This window comes from Lepisma saccharinum, chromosome 10 (genome assembly GCF_977018435.1).
Source record: "Lepisma saccharinum chromosome 10, izLepSacc3.1, whole genome shotgun sequence".
In the NCBI taxonomy this organism is placed as follows: Eukaryota; Metazoa; Arthropoda; class Insecta; order Zygentoma; family Lepismatidae; genus Lepisma; species Lepisma saccharinum.
The window spans coordinates 69,272,747-69,298,583 of NC_139238.1; the positions used below are offsets into that span (position 1 = coordinate 69,272,747).

The window sequence follows — 25,837 nt, forward strand, 5'->3', positions numbered from 1 at the left end:
CGCGCTGTGCTAACCATTCCCCCACGGAGGTCGGCTATTAAATAAGGAATATTATAGTGTAAGCGAATACTTAGATTGCAAACAATAGAAATGTAATTAATTTTACTGTTTGCCTTGTTATGGAAAAAAAGTAAAAATTTCAGTGGATCTTCCAAATACCAATGGTTTGTATGGGGAAATAAAACTAAATCAAATTTACATCATATAACTTAAAATGTATGTTAATAACAAATGACTTCGTAATTATTGCAAATATGTGTACGTTTATTGGGACACCCTGTAGTTCCTGGATCTCACTCACGGCCAGGGCATTTGCAATCCTTTATGTTCATTCTTCATAACTATCAGTTATCGTCGCGTAATAGATAAGTAATGCATTGTAATTCCGGAAATTCTGCTTCAACCTCTATTTAATCTAATCATCACTCATTCCAATTGCCATGATATATCTGGTAAGGAAAATAACATGTAATAACCACAATACAATCAATACTTTAAACTCACTATATGTGGCGTTTTATTACTGGAGTTGGCAACTCTGGGAATACGGAGAAACCGATGTGGAACTTGCCGCACGCAGCGCTCTCATTCTGTATCCGCCCGCCAGTGCGAGGCAAGGATGGTGAGAAGTAGGTTGCTACTTTGTGCTCTGCCCAATCCACTACGCGTGCACCCGTAGGAAACTGTCCTGTCAGATTTTCTGAAACCTTCTGCAACGAGTGACATATTGTGTGCGAGTGAGTGAGTGTTTGTGCGTGTTTAGAAACGCATTTTCTCTTATCATTCTTTCCTCCCAATACCTTTGTGATAAAAAGAAACGACAAAAAAAAAGGAGAAAATGGGACAGACTACGAACTCCAGGCACGCACATTCGTGCGTAACGGTGCGTAAGAGTGTGTTATGTTTCCTGACGAATGTCTTGCTGTTGGCGTGCTTCACTAGCGCACAAGGAGTTGTGGATTTTTGCGACGAGCAAACTTTTGGGTCCAATTCGTCAGGACTGCAGTTTACCAAAGAGATCAACAGTAGAGACTTTGCCGTGTCCGCCAAGTTCAAATCGCTTCACTGTTGTGCCAAAGGATATCGAAGCATCGAATGGTGAGTACATTATTATCTGCTCTGTTTGATAGTTGCCTGTGGCGAAATGTGTAAAGTTATGGGGCAATAACATAGTGTCGATGTCTTCGCTACTTTCGAAATAAAATGAATGTAATCGGTCGTTTTTTCAAAAGTAATCCTTAAGCTTTATTACTAATAAGTAAGGCGTGACTACAGTGATGAAAGTAGCAGATTGAGCTTTTCACAATTTTTTTTTTTTTCAGAATTAGGTGCTTATTGTATTATATTGCACACACACACTACCTATGTTTTGAATCACGGGTCTGGTGAGAGACACATCCTGCTGCTAACAAGTCACTGAAACTAATTGAAAGATCTATAAACCTTGCGCTCCTAACATACAACTCCGCTTAGTTCTAATAATGCATGTGGTTAGGAGGGGCAATTAGTTTTAGTTATTGTTAGCAGCAGGATGTGACCCGCATCGGGACAGTTAAACCACTCGCACTGACCATAAAGCATAATGTGGAAAAATACACATTAGTAGGACCAGGGTGCGAAATCATTGAAAAGTGGTGGGGGGAGAAACTTCTTGATCTTCAAACCCTCTCCCCCACAAACGATATGCATATTTGTAATGTTATTAAAAGTAAAAATAAATTACTCAATTAAAATATAATAATAATAATAATACTATTATTATTAATTACATATAGAAAGGAAATTAATTTGATACTTTTATACATATCAGATATTGCAAAGAAGCAATTTCTTTACAAACTGGTTAAAGATATTAAATAAATAATGAAATAGTTCAAGTGGTTTTGTTATGTGTAAGTTTTGGTTTAGTTTTTGCCTTGTGTTAATATAAATCAATTAGATTTCATAGTTATTATTGTTTTTCTTTTATTGTGCGTATTGATGTAGATTTATTAACGATCTCTTGAGAGAGAAAAAGCATTGAACACTCACAACCACACTAATTTGTGTGTTTTTTCGATATTATTCTTATAGTAAAGTATATTTGAAATTAAAAGTAATTGCTTATCTTTTGTTTGTTAAACAAAAACTCTCTCCCCCCCGGAAATTTTTTTGTGGGGAGTATTCTTGAGGCGAAAATTGTTGGTGGGGGAGAAAATTCCCCCCGTCCCCCCCAGGATTTCGCACCCTGATTAGGGCTATTATGATTATAAAAGCTAGAGCCTCTATCACAACTGCATACTGAAAATTGTTGTTTTTCGTAGACTCCGAACCTATCGATCTAACCTAACAAACGAGAAAAAAAAAACCTCCCACTCAGTGACGTATCATGAAACCCACTGAAAATAGCACAAAAGTGTGGTTCATCACATGGTGAAATAAACTTTACAGCCAACCAGCCACCCTGCCTACGTAGCTACAGAAGTCAGAGGTTCGAACCAGTGGCGTACACAAGGGGGGGGGGGTTACCGGGTTTAACCCCCCCCCTTGAGCTTTTGAAATATTATGGAAAATGCTGTAGAAAAAATTAAAAATGGCTAATTTATCACAGTCAAAGATCTGCGACAGTAATAAAAATAATAATAATAATTGAATTATTATTCCCATGCAGCATGAAGAAAAACACAATATTCCAAACACAATCTAAGCGGCCGCAAAGTTCAATTTTGCAATTTTTTTTGCAAAAAGTCGCGCAGTGACTCTCGCGAGAATTGTGAAAATTCCTTGGTTCGTTGCAGTGTGCCGACCTTATTGCAAACGTTCTTCCCGGTACTGATTTCACATCCCCTTGTGAACTCTCAAGTGATGCTGAGTCTACATCCACATCATTAAATAATGTTGAAGAAGTGCTTTGTGAATCACCTAGAAGTGATAAATGTGTTGGAATGTCTATAAACTTACTTTTCAACGAAAACGTAGACTCAGTGGAATTTAGCAACATGTATTCTCGCGCTTCATCATCATCCTGGGCGAGTTCCATAAGTAAAGGTAATGTAAATTCCCCCGTGCTTATAGCACCGTGCCATGAAGGCACACGTAGTGGTGTGGTGAGCCCCAAACATTCTCGATCTCGAACTATTTTGCATAAGGAAGGGGGGTGATGTGATCAGCACCATGCTCCGGCAGCCTTCATCCCCCAGGGTTGCTCTCGGGTACCTATTGCTATGAGGCTGGGTGCGGAGACAAGGCTGGATAAATTCCAACAAATTCCGGGAATCGAACCCGGATATCCCACGAAGTTGTCAGACTAGACCAGCGCGGCTCCTTGAATGAGTTTCATATTTCGATTATTTCAGTAAATTTAATATATTTGCTTGTTTTTATGGATTTTCTTCACACTTAAAATGTCTCAATTATCATATACAAATAACCGTTGACTAGACAATTATTTTGTAACAAAGAAACAAAAGAAATGTAATTTTGTTCTATTTCTTCCATAAATAGCAGCTGCATTAGTAGTAATTAAACTAATTAATTAATTATAAGAAATATTAATTAATTAATTATTATTATTAATTAATTAAAGAATAATAAAACAATGGTAATGTGAATTTGTAAAAAGTTTTCGAAATAACACCCCCCTTGATGAAATCCTGCGTACGCTACTGGTTCGAACCATTTATAGGTAGGGACGTGAAGTTTTCTTTTTAACGAATACACCAAGAAGTTGAGGAAAACAAAATAAAGTGTTTAAAATGTTAGGTAGGTTAAGGAGGCAAGTTTTCGGTGTTTCGGAATCGCGAATTACGACATTTTCTTTTAGAATAACACCAAATTTTGCACTTTAACACGAAAAACGCCACGAAATATGCATTATAAACTGGAGATAACGCTACTTCTATAAAAAAAGAACTAGCTGAAGCGCTATTAAATCTGTCATTTGTAGTCTAGCTGGTGATGGTTCGATTCACAAGAGATCGTCACGCCTCATTTATTGCAGACGTGACTGACGGTGCTTAACCTCGTCCTGAAATTGAATTCGCTCGGAGGATCTTTCCAGAAGGGAAATTTTGGAGGAACGATTAACTTTTCAGGGAGAAGCACCTGTTGTGTGTGTGTGTGTACACAAAACGGTACTTTGAGGTCGCAGAGTGATCTTTTGGCATTGTTAGGGAAATGTGATTTGTATGATTATGTTCAAAGATCTGGGTGTTATCATTCAATAAACATTTCATATGAGATGAAATAGTTTTCCAAATGGAAGAAATTTGGTCATTTCTTACAAAGGTAAGCCATATTTTCTTTGTCATTAAAACTAAAATTTGTCCCAATTTTCCAGAACTAAAACAATGTAAAAATCTTAAGCATAGAAAGAATAGCAAAAATGCATGTAAAAATAACACCGAATTGCAGTAAAAAATAACATCGAAATTTAGGGGGAAATAAAAGGAAAACTTCACGTCCCTATTTATAGGGCATTGTGGTTGTCCCTATAACCGTTTCGTTACACGCCATCGTCGCGATTAACCCACGAGGTAGAAAAGCGATGCACAATAACAGAAATGGACAGTAAAGGTTGACTGGTAGTCAGCGTATCCAGTCCTATCTATCTTTGCTGTTTGGCTTTCCAGACCAGAACCCATACTTTTCAAGAACTGCCCAGTTGTTCTCAAGACGGCGTCAACAAAAATCGGGAAGGCTTTTATAATCAGTGTTGCATTTCAGAAATTGCTAATCGGTACATTTTCAAGCAACTTCTAGCCAAAGACGCGAATCTAGCGGAGTAGACAAATTATTCAAATTGTTAAAATTGTTGTTTTTTTTTAAAAAAAATCAACCATATTCAATATTTGTTTCATTCTGTGCAGGTAGTGTAATTCGGTATAGGTGTAGTATGTCTCCACATTTGAATAGGTAGGAAGTTCTTCATATTTGTATGTTTTCTTTATTTTACTTTCACGTAGGTTAGGTTAGGTTAGGAGTGTTCAGTGAACACTGCAAATCAGAAAACTGACTCAATCAGGACTTTTAGAAGAATGATGGAAATGCAAAGAACATGACTAAGAGGAGACTTCCAAAACATGAATTAGAATAAATTATCACCAGTGAACACTCCTAACCTAACCTACCGATTTTTGTATGTCGAGAATGTGGATACATGCTGCCGTGATTAAATGTGGAGACATACTACACCTATGCCGTGTACTTAATGATACAACAGAATGGCAGCCCCGTAGCTAGATATTTTGGCACCCTAGGGAGGATTGTGGTTTTGAGCCTGAGCACCCCCCGCCTTTGCCATGCGAAGGACCGGCATTTTTTACGTTCTTCAACATTTTCTTCTTACAACATGGTTTGTGATATTCATATCCTACAAATTTTCAAATGAGGAAACTAAGAAGAACTCTATAAAATTGTGTAGGTTATATATATAACCCATTTAAATAATTCGTAGTTTGCATTTGTGTTTTAGAAACGTAGCATATTTAAGAATATTTCTCCTTTGGGAATCAGATCATTTCAGCAGTGTGTTACCAGCTAAAAGAAACTTATTATAATTTTATATATTAATATATTATATGTAATGAAAATAAATAATACACTGTTCAGCATGTTCTCAGTTGAAAACTTTACATTTTAAAATTATTCAACTCTGCTTGAAACAAATAACATCGTTACAAACTAAATATTACACATTATTGTAAGTAAATTTTACAAAATATTTATTTGTTGCATTTTTCTTAAAGAACTAAAATCTTGGAATGGCGTCCTACGATACAACGCGCATGGCTGACGCAAACTGCGGCTCAAGGAGTAAGCGTTTCTCACCCCCTTGAAAAAATGGACCGGGACTTGTTATAAACATATTTCACATGTCTATACACAAATGTTCGTGGTATAATGAAACCAGGGGTTTATCTAGAATTTTCCATCAGAGGGGTGTAACTTCGTATTGAGTGGGATGTATGAGTAAATTGACAGCCAAAATGACCATAAATTTGGCCTTTATGAAGAAATTGAAGGGAGGGGTGATGTTGTGGTGTGTTAATAAATTACTCAATAAAAGTACATGAATTAATTTTGTTAGATTATAATTGATGGCCCACATCGAATCGTTTTTTTTATAGAGTGCTCATCATTCACCCTCATCAATTACCCAAAGAGGGGCAGAATTGGCATACACAGAGAAATGCTTGGGAAGTCTCCCTTCGATATATTTTTTCAATGTTTGTAGTGTTGTTTAACAACCACAAAAAAGTAAACGCTTTTGAAAGGTAAATTAAGAGTAGTGTCCGGTTCAGATATTTTGTTCGAGAGTAGATGTCAGTACAGGAGTAGTTTTCACACGCTGGGAAAAACATATACTCTCTCCCCGGTATCTCTGGAGCAAGTGAACGAAAACAAGTTTCTGCGCAAGTAGTGACGCGAGACGGCTCCACCAATGAACACGTGAAAGTGAACGGGATTGCGTGGAGGGGGTAAAGCAGTAAACCAGCATTCGCAGCAGTGTGTATTGCTTCGCTCTGCCCGCTCGATCCTCCCCCCTTCCCGCTTCTCTGCCGTTATGCGCGGCTTTGGACCTGAAATTCCGGGGATAGAGTACATGCTCATAGTTTTGTCACGTGTGATAAGATTTTATTCAAATTGTCGGGAAAAACCCGATTTTTGTATGACTGTGTTTCGTTATCTTTCTTAGTTTCATCTGAGAATGTCAGCATTATTTGATTTTACGATGTTGCATATTATCGCTTCAATGTTTGATAAGCGCAGTAGTAACCGATAACAATACCAAGCATTTTTGCTTCTCTTTGGTCAGGCTATAATTTCTGCCATAAGACGGGGAGGGATACGTAAGGATGCTAAAGAAAGGCGTTGTAAAAATCTAGAAGACGAGGAGAACAGACCGTTCGAAACTTGACGAGATCGAGACAGACCTGTGTAAAATCTTTACGAGACCTGTTTGAGATTCTTGGTCGTCTTGGAGGCTTTGATACACAAAATAATTGAGACGAAAATTCCTTATTGATGTAACATAAAATGTGTGTCAGGCCGCGGAAACCACAACTGAGCCAGATAGTTGATCCCGAAGTTCGGCCTGCGTGAGTAAAAAAACACCTATCTCGGAATATTTTCGCCTTTTTTATTCGTAAAACCGGTTATGTGCACGTGCGAATGATAACCAAACTTAAGGCTCATAACTTAACAACGTAAAATTTCAACTTAACGTCTATTTTAGTTGTGTACGTTTCCAGCCCTTCGTGTTTAATTTACTTCATTATATTTTTAATGTAAAATAATATTTATTGTAAATTTATTGACTTTTGTCATTAATATTTTGTTTATGAAGCTCTAGCCAATGCCCCGTCTGATGTTTTGGATTGTCGTTTTGGATGCTATATTCACTTGCGGGAAGCCTTGGCCTGGGCTTCTTCTTCGAGCTAAGGAAACGGATGTACTTTATTTCACAGTAGCACATCTCCGCAAGCTAAAACAATTACACAACTTAATCTTCATAAACCATGCAAAATTTTAAACTTTTTATCTCTTTACCAACAGTCGCAGATTCGAGTCCATGCGTTTTTCTTTGTTTCATCAATTTCCGCCAGGGGTCCCAGGTTCGAATTTAGGCCGGGGCATTAGTGTTCTTTCTGTGTGTCCCTTCATCATACATCACTTATCGAAGTCTTCGCCATTAGCCGTAAGTGGCAGAAAAACTAAGTAAGAAATCAATCAACCTTTCTTCACTTTCATGTAATCACCATTTATCTTCATCGTAGCGAACACCAAATAATGAAACAAATGCGACGCTAAATAAGAAGATGCAATCTTAGGCTCACTAACCTCGCAGCAAGGGAGACAGAAAAAATGTGGGAATGCATAGAAGAGGGCGAGAACATAGTCTCTGAATATATATATACTTTGTCCCGGAAATCTGTAGAGCAGAGCCATGCATATTGGTAGAGAAGGGGAGAAATCGATTGGGAGGAGAGAATCAGTACGCACTGCTCCTAACAGCTGTGAACAGCCTTATATTCCTCTTCAGGCACTCGATTCCCCTCTCACGCGTTGATTGGTCGAGCCCTCTCGGTTCACTACTTGCGCGCGCAGATACTTGTTTTCGTTCGGCTGTTCCAGAGATTCCAGTCCAGGGGTAGAAAATATAACTTGCATTTGAACAAAAGCGCATTCAATTATCTATATTTCTTGTGTATTGGAGAAGAATGGGAGAGTCCCCTGCCTCCCCTTGTGCTTCTGTGTTTCCTCGTTCTCTGAAGTTTGCGAAAATCATACCTCAAAGGATTTTCAAATTCATGTTTCACGAGTTCCCATATTGACTTGACTCGAAGGTTGTCCTGCCACTTTCTCTCATTTCACAGAATCTGTTCTGATAGACTGCACCGTGCGGGGAATCTGCATTCCATTGTGACGATCTCCCGCGTCGTGGACTTCACAGAACCACGGCAGGAGGTTCCGAGGTCATATTTCAACATACAAGACAAGCTGTTCAAAGTTCCCATGCATTCAGAGAGTATAGAATGAATGCATTGTGTATATGTGTGTTTGTGTGGAGACAAAGAAGTGAAACGTTCTTATTCATTTTGCTTTAGCTGTTTGGCTTTGCCCAAGTTCCATTGTTTTTACTATTCTTATGCACCTCTTCTTTGTTACAATTGAATGTATGTAAATTTAGAGTTGTCAACATATTCCTGAAATAGTCAAGATATGTGGGTCATTCGATCATCTTAAAAACAATCACGTGACTTTTGTGCATTAAAACTATATGATTGGGCGTTCAACTGACTAAAGTCGAATGCTGCGCAAAGAAAATTAGTTCTTACGCCGACTCACCTTTTGTAATACATATATTTAAAAAAAATAATGTTGAAATATTTTTAGATTGATGACACAATTATTGGAAGTAGGCTAATATTTAAGTTACGAAGATATTTTCCCAAGTTAACGATAGTGTTGGAAAGCAGCAGTAGCAGTTTGAAAATGCAACTGTTAAGTTTTGCTTTGGTGCGCAACTTATGCTATAAGCTCATAAGCATGATTGAATTTGTACATTTTATCGTGGATCTTTTTAACATGAACGAGCGTTTATTTCATACATCGCTAATTTTAAAAAAATAACTGCGATAAAGATCAGAGATGTCTCACCTGTGCGAGAGATTCTTGACTATTATTACGCAAATCATAACATTTAAAAAGGTTTTGTAATGCTCGAGAAAAGTTTTCACCTTTTCTAAGTTTTCTTCAATTCTTGAGCATTGGTCTTGTATTATCTGCCTTATGTACAGTGACTTGTTACCATAGTGCATGTCGTTCAGTTAGTATATGATCGTAATTCAAATCACGTAATTGTGATGATAACGAGTATTATGTGCCACATGAGTCTTTAACAAATGTGCATTATTAATAAACTCACATGATAGGATGAAGGACAAAAAGTCTAGTGAACTAGATTGAGGTGTACAGCTCACGTTAACATGCAGAATTGAAAATAAGTTGTCAATAGCTTCTTTTCTAAGCCGTACTCTCTGTCCTTGCATATAAAAAGTCACATAGCAACATGCTTGGAACTGGAAGAGAGATATACTTTTTAATTATTTCTGTCATTTGTTGTAATTTCCAGAAAACAGAAACTAAAAAACTGACACTGGAACGTCCGCTAATTTAGCCGTTGCAAGATCGAGGGAAAATATGCATTAATTCTACAATTAGGTTCTCTTGTATGAGCTGTTCTGCAGTAAAGGTTGACGTTGTAAAACGATTATGCCATAAAATATATATTTTCGTGCATTTCCTTCTACACCTTTCAGTTCTTTGTTGAACAGGGGGAAGAGTAAAGTGGGAGGGGGTGACACGTTTCCATTGCGTTTGAGGCTAGTTGCTGGTTTGCGGTACGGCTAAAGAAACCAAACACGCTTTATCGACACTCATTTGTGCATGAAGGTTGTTTTGTGCCATTTTAGTTCATAGAATTTCCCACAACTTGGGTGTCTGTTTCTGTAGATCATTTCGTTAGTTTCGAATCCAGGCATTCCCCTTGCACAGTTAGTTCATATCTGTAAACATCGTGTAACAGCTGTTGGAAGCAATAAACTGTTTTTGCAACTTGGACAGTGCGGATGTAGGTTCTGAATGTACTGTCAGGACATTTTCAGGAATTGACAAAAGAATTACAGCCATCCATTGTCGTGCAAGTATTTAATTAGTTGCGTGACGCAGGTAGAAGAGCACTGTTTTAATTTGTTACCATGTTGTTAATAACAAAATATTAGAATTTCAAAAGATATTCACAACAAAAATGTAGGCTAGTTAATGTATAATTTCATCACTTAACAATGATTCAGGTCGAGCATTTTTATGATCTATATGTCAGTTTGTATAACTTGTCAGAAAAAAATATCCAGTATCTTGTATCATTATTTCTTTATAGCAGTTTATAATTAGTCTGTAATATTTGTTTGGCATCCACAAAAATAGAACAAAGCCAACTGTATTACGCATTATGTACAGGGTAATTCAAAATGAAGGGTGCAACTTTACACAGTTATTATAATGTTATTAATTTTGATAGAAAATCAGACAAGGCCTCAATATAAAGATGAACTCTGGAAGTTTTCTTGTCACTAAGTGGGCTTATGCTGCTTTGCCGCTGTTCCACCAGGATCGCCAGTGTTGCAAAATGGCTAGTGACCATTAGAAGGTGTAGCTATTGTCTGTTGGAGCTATCAAGAACTGATTCACTCACAATGGTGCAAAGGCATTCCCACGTGCGTTTTGCTAGTAATGCACATGTTTCACAATTCCGAAAGATTTGCCAAAGTTACAACTGTGAATTGTTAGTGTCTTCGAAACCATGGACAATGACTCGCTGTCTCGTTACCATGTATCGTTTGGATGTTTACCGCATTACACGCGGTTCCCATGTTGAATCTTTGTCATCTGAGTAAAACTTCCAGTGATTTTATCGTTTATTATTCTTAGCTTTGCTTCTAATTTCAGTTTGATCAAGAGAAACTAATGTCTAGTATTATTATAATTTCAATGTATGAAAGAAAACAATAACAGGTTATCTTTCCTTACTTTTAATTATGGTAGAAAACTAAGAAACAATTTCACTAAAAAATAAAGGTTTTCCCTGATACGCCAGCAGTTCTTGATTAACATGAGAAAAACCAATACAAAAAGACAACACCAGTACTTGGAATTATCTTGGCGAAAGAAAAATCTAAAGTTTCTGGACAGCTCGCCGGCTTTTAAATCGGATTAGCGCTATACCCTTCAAACTTTACAGGAGATTTTTTTATCAGGACTAGACTTGTGGGGTTTAACACACGAGAGCTCTCGACACTAGTTATCACTTATCCAAAAATCTTCGTTGTTCACTGAATGTTCCGTCTTCTTTTCGTGGTGGTTCCTCGATGTCTCGAAGTTGAAGAAATTCCCTCTTTGCAACCTCGGCTTCACGATCAGCCCTGGGTGCTTCGCTGCGACTGGCGGTTTCTTCCTCCGCGGATACAATGAAGAATATCAATCTATAGGATCGCACTGGCTGAGCAGTTTCCCATAGTTGTTACGATAACGAGTCAGGAAACACAAGTTCTGTTCACACTTTCAGTCTTTGCCAAGTCACTTCTGCTGATCACTCGCGAATTTGGCGTTTTATCGTCAAGAAACTTAGCGATCAAAAATAATGGTCTCGAAGGTCTGCTAAAACTAAACAGACCGAGCACGCTAGTGCGACCACCTTCTAGTCAAAGTCTTCGCGCCAACTGATGCAAGTGGAGCTACCCCGCGCGAAATTTAACGAGCGCTTATTTTCCTTTGTCTTTGGGACAGTCTTATCTCAAAAAGGGGTGTTTCTATTCCTTTTGCTTCTTTCTTTCCGGAAGATTCTGTAAACAATCGGTTACAATGCCTTGTCTGATTTTCTATCATAAATAGTAACGTCATAACATAATAACTGTGTAAAGCTGCACCATTCATTTTGAATTACACTGTATTTTTGAACAAGGTACACCCAACAGCAAAGGATATAAGTAGGCGAATTGTCCACCTCCATTTTAATTTAGTCTGTTTCTCAGAATGTGATGACCATGAGTTGAATCGTCAATAAATAAATAAAAACGTCACTAAGCTCTTGGAAACCGACGAGTCTTTATCTGTCTCTCAGGTGCAAGGGAATGTTTGTCGTTCGGGTTGTTTCATAATCTTTGCGTACATGATGCTAAGCATATATCATGTTTGCGTAAGCTAACTGCGAAGCAATTCATTCATTCTTTTATTTTGCATCTAGCAGTTTTTAAGCCGTTTTTTGTCCATGTCCTTTTTTTCCCTAATATAACTGCTTTAAATTAAAAATATCTTTACATCTTTCCCCTCTTATTTCACAGAAGATATATTAAGACTAATTAGACAAAATTAAACCATTCCCCTTTACTATTGTATGTTACATTTTATTATGAATGTTAACAAACTATATGGCAGTCAAACATCTCGATTGACAATAAAACTTGTCAAATTTATTGGAAACCTAACCTTTAAATTACATAGTTTTGTATGATATTTCATTCCTTATTATATGTTGGGCAATCTAGTATTATATGTTGCACATCTGCACTTTCCCAGCCACATTCACATATCTTATTATTCATAATTCCAGTTCTGAATAAATGCCGATTTTTAACTACGAAGCAAATGCTTACTTCGTACATTACATTTGAACTTCCTTACAAGGTGTCAACATCCAGTCAGCGTCCAATAACCACAGTTTCTAAATAAACTACAGTTTTCCTCCAATGAGTTTCTTGGTAGTGTCTTTCTCTCTTAGTTTTAAACAGGAAATACACCTTCCCCCCTTTTTTGTTTACCTATCATTATATTGGCATGCTTCTTGGTTTCGCAATTCCTGTAATTTAAACCTAGCGGTAAAGTGTTTCAAAATCGTTGTCGGCAGAGATTGCGTGTAAATTGATTTCCGGAAAGGGTCTTGTGCAATGCGCCTAATGAGCGATGCTTTTGAAACAAAGAAGAGACATATTGTCGGGCGACATCAGTAATGCGCGTTACGTGTGCGTGTGGCGTACCAAGAGGTAGGGCTGGAGGGTCTGCTGCCCCCTTCCGAAAAACATGAGCGAAAGTATAAAATATGCATTTAAAAATTGGAGGTTGTATATAATTTAAGGAACATACTCTCTTAGAAAGTACAAAATCCAATAAATATTTTTCAAGGTCAAAGCTTTTGTTCAGAGTTCATTTATACACTGCTGTGAAAAACGATTTTTTACTAATTACTAAACTAAGCACATTATATGAACATGTTACCTCTTCAGGAATGTAAATTAAGTTGTTTATGATAAGCTATAACTGACAAATAATTATAATTTGGAACCCAGTGGAGGCACATAGTGATTCGGATCCCAGTTTAAACTGTAGGTCCAATCCCGATCAGCCTTAATGGAAACGTGGTCGTCATTTAGCGTTTCACAAAACGTAGCGTATACCCTGTGAACAGTGGCGGCGATTGGGATCAAAACCTGGGGGGGGGGGGGGCAAGGACAGTTTACTTTCCCTTGGTAGATAAGGTTTAGCGTAGCGCGAGGCAAAAGTGACAAAAAGTGTGGGGGGCAACTGCCCCCACCCCCTCGTTCCTCCTAATCGCCGCCACTGCATGTGAAAATTTATGGACTACGACACTGGCGCTGACCATTGTGTATACTTACACACTATGTTCGAATCAATCGTAGTGCAAAGGAACATGGAACTATTGGAAAAAGGGGGGGGGGTTGTATATTTACAAACATTTAGGAGAAAAAGAAGTGTTGCACAGAGACGGGATAAGGAAGAGGAATACGCGTTAGTTTAAGTGAGAACAGTTAAAATAACCAGAACTGCTATTTAACACCTATACGGAATGTAATGGAAAGTGTAGTCTGTAAGGAAAATCATAGTTACGAATAGATGTAGTGCACACAGCCGATGGTACACATGAGACGAGCAATAAATACTGACTTACACACTATTGATACTTAGGTAGAGATTTATACATATGTATATATATATATATGAGGAACTCCTACAAATTTAAGCACAAATTTACCAAATTGTGAATGTTTTTTATTAATTATGTATAGGAAAAGAAAGAAAACGTATTATGGCTTAGGAAGTAACAAGCAAATCTAATCCCAGTCCTCCCAAATAGCAGATTGAGACCATCATAGTTTGTTTCCGCCTGTCACAGAGCTTCTGCCAGCCCTTCCGTATCAGTGTCAGCCATTCAGAGCCATTACGAGATGAAAAGTGTTGATGTGTCAAGATGAGGGCAGCCATAAATCACCGGAAGAGCTTGAGTACGCAATAAACTCGACTGCGTGATGCCACACGCATCAGGATTAACAACGAATGTTTTTTCCGGGCCAGAACTGACCCTGCAATGCATGATAAATCCATGCTTTAGGAGAGTGAGATGCATTTCATTGTTGAACGTAAATCAAGTAATGTGAGTGTTATGACTAATGTGGAACGATGGTCGTATTATCTGAGGTATGTGTGTTACAAGCCCTTTCATTGGCCTGCCAGAGTTCTGTTCAAATAAATGGGCGATTGCCAAATGGTGAATATTTGTTTCCCATAGACACATAAATTGAATAAGCAAACCGCAATGGCAGGCCATACTTTTCACTACTAATAGTGTGAACTTGCCTGGCATGGTCCAAACCTACTTATGGGGGTACATATTTCCTAAAGGATGCCTTCTATATTTTTAATGTTTTAGAAACCTTCCGTGGTATTGCAGCTGCTAGTTTCTTGAACTACAGATCCTGTCTTGTGTTTCTTTGCTAAAGAAAAAGTAAAATTAGGCGAACTCTTCATTCTTTAAACAATTACAGAGGAAGTGTTTAATTACATGCACGTAATAAATATCAAGCATTTGTATGTTTATTTAGCGTCTCTTTTCTGCTACTTTTAGCTAATCGCGACGAAATTGGTGAAGGGACACTCAAAGAACAGTCATGCCCAAGCCGGGATTCGAACCCGGGACCATGAACCGTGATCTTCAGCTGTAGAATTTTGGAAGAAGCAAACACGAGTCGAATGCATAAACGAGCAATGAAGGAGCAAAATGCAATAAAACCTACTGAGTATTAACCAGTGACCAATAACGAAAAAGGAAAGAAAAATGTCTATTTAAAACTTCGCTGCTGTTGTAGCGTGGCGTATGAATGATGCAACATTCATTTTTAAACAAAATCGCTGGATATCAGTTATTTCGCTACTGAATCTTGAGAGAATATGCCATTTCTGAGAACCGGAATAATAATAAGTTATCTCCGAGATAGGCTTCTTGGAAAGTTTCGAAATCGCAGAGATATACTTCGCAGTAAACATCACTAGGACTTCACATGACTTTAGTGTTTCCGAGATATACTAATGGTATTATGTTGTTAAGCTTGTTGACTATCTACCTGGTTCCTTCATTACTGAGGCCATAGACCAACAATCCTAGGCCTACGTTCAGTGGCGTGCTCAGTATTTTCGAAAAGGGTGGTGTATGTCTTTTTTTTTCATACCATTTAGACGTAAATTTTGTCATATTTTCCTGCATTTGACTCTTCCCCTTTTTACGAATTCAAAGTTATGAACCCCACCAGCTTTCTAACTTGGAACATCACTGCTCACGCGGCTTGTTTCCATTAATTAACACCCACCTCGTCTTTTCCAACCCTGTATATATATTTTTCTTCGCCATTTAACTTTAACTTAGCATTTGCATTTAGTTTATCTACGTCGCTTTTCTGTCATTTTGGCTAATCACGACGACAAGGATGAATTATGATAGATATGATTAGACAGTCTCTCATTGAAAACACGAACTCTTCAGAGGATTACACTGGCTGTGGTTTCAGCTACGATAACAATATTTCTGAACCTCAATTTGAACTATTACTCCATATAAACAGACAAAAAATATAATTAAAAACATTTCTATAATTTACAATTTAAGTATTCACTAACACTATAATATTCCTTGAAATTTACCATTTTTTTTTTCAATTTGCTCTGAACCTGTCATATTTTCTGCTTTTATATCATTAGGCAGGTTATTGAATATTTTAAGTGCCATCTGTTCGGGTTCTTCTTGAACTAATATTAGCCTGGTGAAGTATGGCTTTAGAAGCTGTTTATCTCGGGTGTTATATGTTCTATTGAACCTCGTAGCGCAATATTTTTTCTCGTATACAGTGCCATTTCATATAGTATGTACGTACAGCGAAGGGAGGGTTAATATTTTATAATTTCTAAACAACATTTTGCACGATTCCCTAATCTTTATTCCTGCTATAATCCTAATGGCTTGCTTTTGTTTTCTAATGCTTCTAAACTTGCCGGCGAGTCCCCCCCCCCCCGAGTTCTATGGAACAATTTATTAGTGAATGAAACGTTGCATAATAGCTAAATGAAACAAATACAAGACGGGCAGGCACGTATCTAGATATATGTTTTTTTGGGGGGGTCTGAACCAAGTGTGTAAGGAATAATAATAATAATAACGTTTAAATTAAAATAATTAAATTAAATCACATTAATACTAATTACAATACATAAATTAATATTATATTACTAATTATTATTACACGAATAGGTAATAAGCCTGTACAGAATAGAGATATAACAGCGCATATTTATTACGTAGCTTACCTGTAGTTAAGATCGGAATAATTTACATAAAAAACAAGTGCCCTGGCAATGAAATTAATGTCAAATAGATGAATCATTGAATATTTATCGAATAACAAAAATGATGTTACATGTAGTTGGAAAAAAGTGGTTTCCTATTCTTCAAAGCCGTATGATCCTAATACAATCCTTGTCTTCCAATAAGTTCAGAGAGAATTATACAACAAAGACTAAACGAGTACTTGATAAGTATTTCGGGGGCAACTTCTATGTGGGAGGTTCGGACTTGCCACCCTCTACCTGATCAATGACTTGAAATCGAATTCTTTCCTCAGATGGAACTTGGAAGATCATGAACGTCTTGGCGTCAACAACCCCTTCCCCCTCTCCTCTTTATCCGGTGAGAGAAGGGAAGAAAGGAACATGATCTATACATGAGACAAGTGTTCCCAGATAGCTATCGCATGAGCTCTCACTAACTTTGAACAAAGACCAAGGACATGAATCAAGTTGAAACCTGTCTTTAAGTTTTAGGGAGCATTTCCTGGAATTTGTTGACATCGTGCAGGCAAGAATGCACCACTGGTGGCGCCCCATTGGTAACAACTTGTTTCAGCTCTCGAAGATTCTACGTTTGAGCAGACCGCTTCGATTGTTCTTGGAACTGGCCACGAGTGACCACTTTTGCCTTCTGGGGAATTTCTTGCCATGGGGGTTGGTTGTCGCGTTTGCCGCTAAATATCTCTCCAAAGCATCTTAGTTCCAGTGTCCATTCAACAAAAATAAAGTCAGTGAAAGCTGGACAGGAATGCTGGAATGAGGTTTTCTTGGAAATGCGTGATCATAGCCGATTGACAGTTTCCCAACCATCGCTGGCGTACGCAGAGGGAGGGGGAGATGATGGGGCTATAGGAAAGGACGAATTTAGGGTGGTCCCCGGGGTGTCCCGAAAGACTTGTTCCAGCTTTCCTTAATGTTTTTCCTTATTGGAGCCCAAAATCATCCCTTGTTGACTGGTATTATGGCAATGTTTCTGGACTGTAAATCTTTGAAAGACGTAGGTTGCCTATAATTTAGTTCAGGCCTTTAACAAGAATGTAGATAGAACTAAGTGCTAAATTTCCTCATAAGTTAAGTATAGATGTCGCTCCTTTGCATTCTTTCATAAACATGAAACTTTATCAAGTCTTCGAAGTAATGACCTATTCCAGTCATTTTAAATTTGAGATTTATTTCGAGATATACTGTCTGCGTACAAAATATTAGAACCTTTTGTTTTCATTCCAATCCTGTGTATAAATTGCAAATTCTCAAAGACTCATCTCAGAAGACGGGATATTTGTTCAAAAGGGGTACAAGTGCTACAGGACATTGTAATTATTAACAGGTACTTTCTGAAATTGTTAAACGAACATTTACATAATATGTTATGTTTCAGGCAGCCTAAAAGCTTCACAACTAAACTAAAACCAATATATAAATATGTAAAATAAACTTGCCAAACTGCTTTTCATTGAGTGACTAGTGGTCAGCGATGTCAGCTGTTACCGGAAGCAAAGTATTTAGTCTTTATTTCTCATCTCATGTCGGCTGTGCGCACTACATCTACTTTATTACATCACTATGAAGTTTTCCATAAAGTCTACACTTTTCCACATATTCCTTATACGTGTCGCCAACCATAGCAGTTCTGGTTATTTTTGTCTGTTCTAACTTAAGCTAACACTTCTTTCTCTTCTTTCTTCGTCTCTGTACAACACCTCTTTTCTCCCAGCTTTGCCTACTTCTTTTCACGTAGTTCCATAATTCGTCGTGTGAGAACCAGAGGGACGTAACTCCCAATTTATCAAATTTACCGGAGAGGAGAAATAATGTAGTCTTAGGGAATATGTCTGACTCTGAAAGAGTCAGTAAATTGAAGATACGTTAACTCCATCTTAGTGCTAAGGATTAGAAGTGCATATTTGTCGATCTGACTCCAAATAGAGTTCTTCAGAGAAGTTTATTTAAACAAAACCGAAAACAGCATATTTTTTAGTTACGTTCCCCCTTGTTCTCATACGACGAATTATCCTCAACTTGAATCGAACTAAAGACAAGAGCTCTAACCGTTTTATTATGCGGAAGCCCCAAAACTTCATTCTTTTATTTTGGAACTAACCCAAAACATCATTTTTGTATGCTTATTGTTACATTGTTATTTGTCCTGGAATAAAATTATCAACTTGTTTTCTTGAACGTACAGTGGGATCTGTGAGTATTACAAATCAAATTATCCATCACCAAGTTTACTCTCTTTATTTTACCCAATGAGAGCTTCAAGAATTCGAACAAGAAGCCAAATAGGCTGCTGGCAACCTCTGCATCAGCATAAGTAAAAATGCATTCATTAAAAACTAACAGGATACAAGAAGAGAGAAATTAATGAAAGCAGTTGTGGACAATTTGCCGAACAATACTTGTGGATCCCGCTGCACAGCTTTATATTTGGCTGATAATGCCCTGATGGGCATCTTGGCGTACTCTGCATCCAAGATGTAAAAATAAAGTCCGCGCAACCACCGTGAAACGCATGCGATTGGTATCTAATATTACCTGGAACCATCACTACATTAAGCCGTATCTTGAAGGGGAGAACGCGTTAGTATCTCGTCACAGTATGTGAAGCGGAAAGGGTACACGGGTCTTCCAGGAAGACCTGTTACATATTCTGAACTTTTAATGAGAAAGAGACAAAAGGTGGAGGTACTGGAGGAGACAGGAAATCCTGTCAAAGAAGCAGATCAAAGCTCGTTCAGCGCTGGGCTATCTCCGCCCGTTAGTATCTCATCAACATTCATGAAAAGGGCCGGGCTCGGCGCGTTTGCGGTAAAGCGATTCGGTGCAACCTGAATGGATGTGCGAAGCGAACATGAAGGAGGTAGCAGATCCACCTGGTTGAACCTTCTGCAAAGATTATTTATGCAGGGAATATAGCGTCGTTCACATAGTGGACGCACTTACCCAAATGTGTTGGATGTTCGTATCCTCCGAACAAAAGCTTAGGTGAAAGGTGGAAATTGACTATTCTTGTCGAGTGTTGCCAACTCGAGATTCGTCTGTGTTTCAATGCTTTGTTCTGTGTGCAAGTAATTAGTGAAAGAAACCAAGTACTGAAACGAAGTACAGAATTTACTAATAAAACTAAGTCGTTTCTATGCAGGTGCAGCCACTTCGGTGCGTTGTCGATTCACAGTCTTGCTACCACACTGTAGGTTCCTGGTTCAAGTCCTGAGCTGGACACAAATGTCTTATAAGTTTCATACGAGTATAATCATCATGCATCCTCATTGTCGTAATTAGCCAACAGTGGCAGTAGAAAAATGTGTAATAAAGATTCGGAAGGTTGTTTCACCGGAAGATAAGAAATATAGATAGATTTTTTTATGTAATTTTTTCATTTGTAAGTACCCAAGCAAAAATAATAAATATCGGCGATTTATGAGTTTCATGTTACATATTTTTCCAAATTTTCCATATTTTTACATAAAATATGGAGTTTGCGTTATTTTATTTATTTATTTATTTATTTATTTCGTCTTCTTTTACATGGCGAAGTTAAGGCTGTGGAGCCTTTTCTTCCACTTGACCATGTTTACAAAAAAATTGAATAGGAAATAATTAAAATATTGAAAAAAAAAGAAAGAAAAAATATAAAAATTACAGAGAAATAAAAAGTACAAAGAAAAATTACATATAAGAAAGGTAATCTAACCTATACATACGGGCACACACACTCACACATACATATTTTTGCCCTTACACACGTACAAGCAAATACATAACACTACACTTACTTAAGCACAGTCCAATAATACACCTACTTAAAACACAGTACAAAACGATATACTTTGACGATAATTCATCTTAACTATTACACTAAATAATTTTTGTGCCTTACGTCCTTCTATCATTCTCTGCACCCGCCATATTATTAGGGAAATCAAACATTTAATTTTCATTGTATAATATGTGTAACTTTAACAATTTTTTGAACGTCACAATTGAGGAAGAGACATGAATTTCAGGTGGCAACTTGTTCCAAAGGCCTGTTGAGGTAACAGTAAAAGAATTTGCATAAAAGTTGGATTTGTGGAGTGGAATGGACAGCAAAGACCTTTCGCGCGATCTGGTGTTGCGGCTGTGAAAGTCGGAAAGATGTTGACATCGGTTATAGAGATATTGCGGGTCTTTTATTTGGAGGATTTTGTACAGTAAAATTAACTTATGAAAATTACGTTTATCGCTTAATTTAAGCCACTCGACCTTCGCAAAGTACGATGTCAAATGCTCTGAATATTTTAGATCGGAAACGAATGCAGGCATTTTGAATTCGCTGAGTCGTTTAGCTTGCTCGTGATTGACATCCAAGAAAGCAATGTCGCAATAGTCGACAATGGGAAATACAAGAGACTGAACCAGTTTAATTTTTATGCGTTCAGGGAGGAAGTTTTTGAGCCGATAGAGTGAATGCAATGCACCGAAAGCTCTTCTAGATACAGAGTTAACTTGCTCTGCCCAGGTGAGATGGTGGTTGAGTATCACACCCAGATTCTTAACAGTAGTGGAGAAGGGCAGATGAATATAATTTACGTTGAGTCTAGGGAGGCTAGATTTATCTATTTTGCTCAAAATTCTAGGAGAACCTACAAGAATACACTGGGTTTTAGTCGGGTTTAGATGTAAGCCATGGTGTGCAGACCAAGTACTAATTTGTTTAAGGTCATTGTTCACAATTTCTATTGCATGCAGTATTTCTTGCGGGGGGAAAGAGAAATATAACTGAAAATCGTCTGCATAGATATGGTATTTACAGCAGTTAAGCACCGTCGGAAGGTCGTTTATATACATAGCAAATAAGAGGGGGCCGAGTACAGTGCCTTGAGGGACACCACATGGAATGTTTTTCCACGACGATTTTCCATATAGGTCAACGACACATTGTTGACGTTCTTGTAGATAGGAGTAGAACCAATTAACCGCGGAGTCGGAAAAATTGAATATCGATGATAATTTAGCGAGTAGAATTTCATGATCAATTGTCTGAAAAGCTTTTGTAAAGTCTAGAAGTACCAGAATCGTAAGTTGTTTATTGTCCATGGCTAGCCTCATGTCATTGGCTAAAGCAGGTATATTTGTGGATTCAAAACAGGATTCCAAAAAAAATCGATAATTGGGTAAATTTTAACTGGATGTTGAAAGTTAATTTCATCAATAAATATGGTTTTTAGTCATCGCAGTGTGCGTTGGCATATATGGCCATTTTGCACCCTTTCTTTACTACTGCCATATCTTTATTCCATTAATATTCTTGTTTATTGTGAATATTTAAATGCATCTATTGTAGTGATAAATATCTGGCCACACCAAACTAGTGAACTGAACCCAAACTGTTGACATTTCACTTTAGAAAGTTCTAACTGTAATGTATACTATGTAATGTAGTATAGCCTATTGCATTTCATAACTTCTTTGGTTGAAAAGATGATAATTTAATTTAGCATACCTTCTTATTGTTGGGAACCTAAAAAAAATAGCATAGGAATATAGGAAATGAATGAGTGTTACGACAAATATATTTTAATGTGCTTCTACATTGTTTACAATGTTAGTAATTTTAAATGAATTTACACAGAAAAACAATGCTTTACTTGAATTTACAAAATAAGTTTGATTCGGCTTTTCGTAGCCTTTGCTAAATTATAAACAAATGTGTACAATTACTGAAAGAAATTTGTTCTGGTGAATAATCGTAGTCAATTTTAACAAATGTTTAGTTACGAACACTATTTTTTGGTTATTGCAAACATTTTTTTTCTCTGCGTATGCTCTGAGCCGTGCTCATAATATGTAACAATATCTAAGCGTAATTTTATATCTACGTAACAATCTTTCGCCAAAAGGAATAATCAGCTATCAATTGTAAAATAAGAACAATATTGGGTACAGGTCAACACTTAACCGTTAAATGAACTGTTTATACTTATTTCTTCGTGCACAATTGTGCTGAGCTCATGTTGAAAAGACAGACAGCACAACCCTTGCACACAGGTCAAGGAGGCTTGGTTGTGGACAAATTGTAATACTCAAAAAAGTTGTCGACCCACCTTTTCTTTCCTCCCAGCCTGGCTTGTCTGTCCGATGGAACATCTTGATAAGAAGGTCGGGACGTGAAACAATTATTCGATTGTGCTGCTACGGGGTGTTTTGTCAAATGCAATTTCCCTCGTTGGCTATTGTGTCGGCCGACAACCTACTTGTTATTCCGTGTCCGTTCCTTAGCAATTGCGAGACAGTCTAATGGCGATGTCGATTGTGGCTTCAGGGTGGAGGAGGAATACTCTGAGAATGCATTTTGTTCTTCGAATTCTTGAAGAGGTGCATTTTAATCTTCCGTTACTTACTAAACATGACGTCTACCTTGGGACAAATCAGCTTCTACAACTGCAGTAGTCCCTACTCAGTGACATGAGGTTAGTTACAAATACTTTTTTTTTTGGGTTTAGAAATCAGCCTTCATTTTGTCAACTTTTCCTGCCTTTAACTTTTTTATTATTATTATTTAGGAATTCTGGTCAAAAGGGAGTGAGGTTATGACCCCCGCCAATCCCCGCTTGGGCACGCCACTGTCCCAACTAATTCTTAGATATGAACAACAGTGTTGCCACAACTAGGAAAAATAAATCACAAACACAACTTTTTCATGTAATAGTATTTATAGTTAATAATATTAGGCTTCCCAGATGGCGTCGTGGTAACGTCTTCGCCTTGCAATAAAGGGATCCCGGGTTCGATTAGTGTTGCCCACGAGACGAGACTTTGACCTGTCTCGTCTCGTGGAAATGCTGTCTCGTCTCGAAAATATTCGTTTGTCTCATGACACATGGTCAATCTCGTCTCGTCTCGAATTTTTAAAAGCCTGTCCCGTCTCGTCCCGTGGGCAACACTAGGTTCGATACTAAGTGGAGGCGCATGACCGTTCGGATCCCATTTCAAACTGTAGGTCCATTACCGATTAGCCTGTCCGTGCATAAAGTGGACTCAATACTCACCCATGTAAATACCAATTAGTTCCCCCGCCAAGTTACGCCTATGGGGATTGCAAACCAGTGCTGCGTGATTAATAGGGCTCGGATTATGCATTTTGCATATGCAAATGCATATTTAAGGATTTTAAACTAAAATTGCATATTTCATATGCAGGTGCATATTTGTATGAAAATAAGTTGATGGTGTGCATATTTTTGTACCCACAACCAACACCGAGCGTATTTATTTTTCATCTCCTCGCTTCTCTTCTCTTTTCTGTCTTTCTTCTTTCCTTGTTCCTGGATTGTATGAAATGTGGCAAGTACGTCATTCTCACCTCAACAATCGACTAAGCTGGCAACACCGCGTGTAAGTTTCTTATCGCAAATGGACAACGGATGGGTGATCTGGAACTTGATGTGTCTGACTTTGTTGCCCTAAAATACAGTCTATTTGTATCTTGCGAAGTGAAACGTGTGTTTGTGAATATAAGACTAGGCTATTCTAGCTGAAAACAGGAGTGTAAAGTTCGAAAATTTGAGACATGTTGTTATCAAATGCAATCATGATCTTGATGTGTAGTGTATTGTTTCATTTAACGCAGAACCATATTAATTGAAAAAAAATCTGTGTAGCGATTGGGCATTCAGAATAATGAATATTCATTGCTTGGCATGTAATCTTTCATAGTTTCTAATATACAGCATTTATAAATTAAACATGTTTTTAAAGTGCACATATTTTACACTTTTTTAGTGCATATTTTGCGTTTTTTTAGTGCATAACTATCCGAGCCGTAGTGATTACATACTTGGTCAATTCAGTTTTTCATGATTCGTAGCGTCGAAACGTGGCGTCAAACAGAAAAGCGTTGTTTGCTTTGATGTTCGAGACTCAAGACGTGATGCACAAGTCTCGTCTCGATCAGTGATTTATTCACCCCTTCCCACAGTTCTCTTAACACCTTTCAAAATTTTCACAAAGGTCCAATTTATGGTCATCTTGGCTCTAAACGCGGCAACAGAACGCAACATAACTTCTGTTGTCTGTATTCAAATGTAACGCCCACGCGCGGAACCGAAGCGGGAATTTCCGTGCCAGAAGTCTACAGGTTATGGCCCACTGAGACGCCGAAAACTGGTCTGTTGGGTTCTGTTCCCGCATCTCACTAAGGCGCTAACCCTTAAGATAACCAGCAGACTTCTGGCCCGGAAATTCCCGCTTCGGTTCTGCGCGTGTACCTATAGTGGGCGTTACATTTGATTTCAATAGAAGCAGACAACAGAAGATATGTTGCCGGTCTCAGTGGGCGATATTCTTTACACTCCCTAAATACACCCACAAGATGGAAAATTTTGTATAAATCTCTGGTCTCAAAGCCATCCATAATTCTAAGTATGTCGACGCCTTTAATCTCCAGATACCATTCATGGACATTCTTTTGTTTAAAAGCTTCAGTTTAACTCTCCCTTCCCCCAACTCCTCTTTCGAATCGCGGAGGTATTCGTTACTCGCTTCTGCTTCTACGTAACACAAAGGGAGTGACTGGGCCTGTTTTCATTCCGAGAATAAAAGTAGAACCACACTAATTGCATATTTTTTCTTCCTCTTCTTTTTTTTAATCGCATTTCTCTGTCCTCGACCATTAATCTTTTGGGGCTAGAAAACGCAATGGCGAGGTAGAGAGGAGAAAGGGATAAATTAAATTACACCAAAAAGAGGCAGAAGAGCTTCAAGGCACAAAAGCTAATGATTCATGGAAATACCTGAAAATCCTCTATTCCTTTTTCTGTCTTCACCTGTCTTCTTTGCACATAGAGGGGCTGATGGTAAATATTATATACTCATGGGAAATTTAGGAGTGTTATAGGAACTCGCACTAAAATCGCCGTACGATATATTTACCTCTTTCTTGTTAATAACACAAATAGTGACGTGTATTCATGCGCGTAATAGCAGTACAAATATTGTGACTGGAAGCAAAAAGCAAAGAATTACGTCATTACATTTGGGAATGTTACGTCACTGCGATCATGCAGGATGGCGAGAGGTCGGTGCTATTGGGGGGCCAAGGATCTCCTAGCGGAAGCGCCACAGGAAA

The 25,837-nt window shown here is 37.9% G+C and overlaps 1 protein-coding gene across 1 annotated transcript in view; it reads left to right on the forward strand.

Annotated features, from left to right (window-relative positions):
* The first annotated feature begins 609 nt into the window (after positions 1-609).
* The window catches only part of LOC145993938 (interleukin-1 receptor accessory protein-like 1-B), a 197,245-nt gene continuing 172,017 nt past the window's right edge, over positions 610-25,837 (forward strand). Inside the window, exon 1 of the mRNA XM_083129901.1 lies at positions 610-1,098. Coding sequence (XP_082986027.1) covers positions 839-1,098 — 260 coding nt within the window. The 5' untranslated portion in view covers positions 610-838. The remainder of the gene's footprint in view (positions 1,099-25,837) is intronic.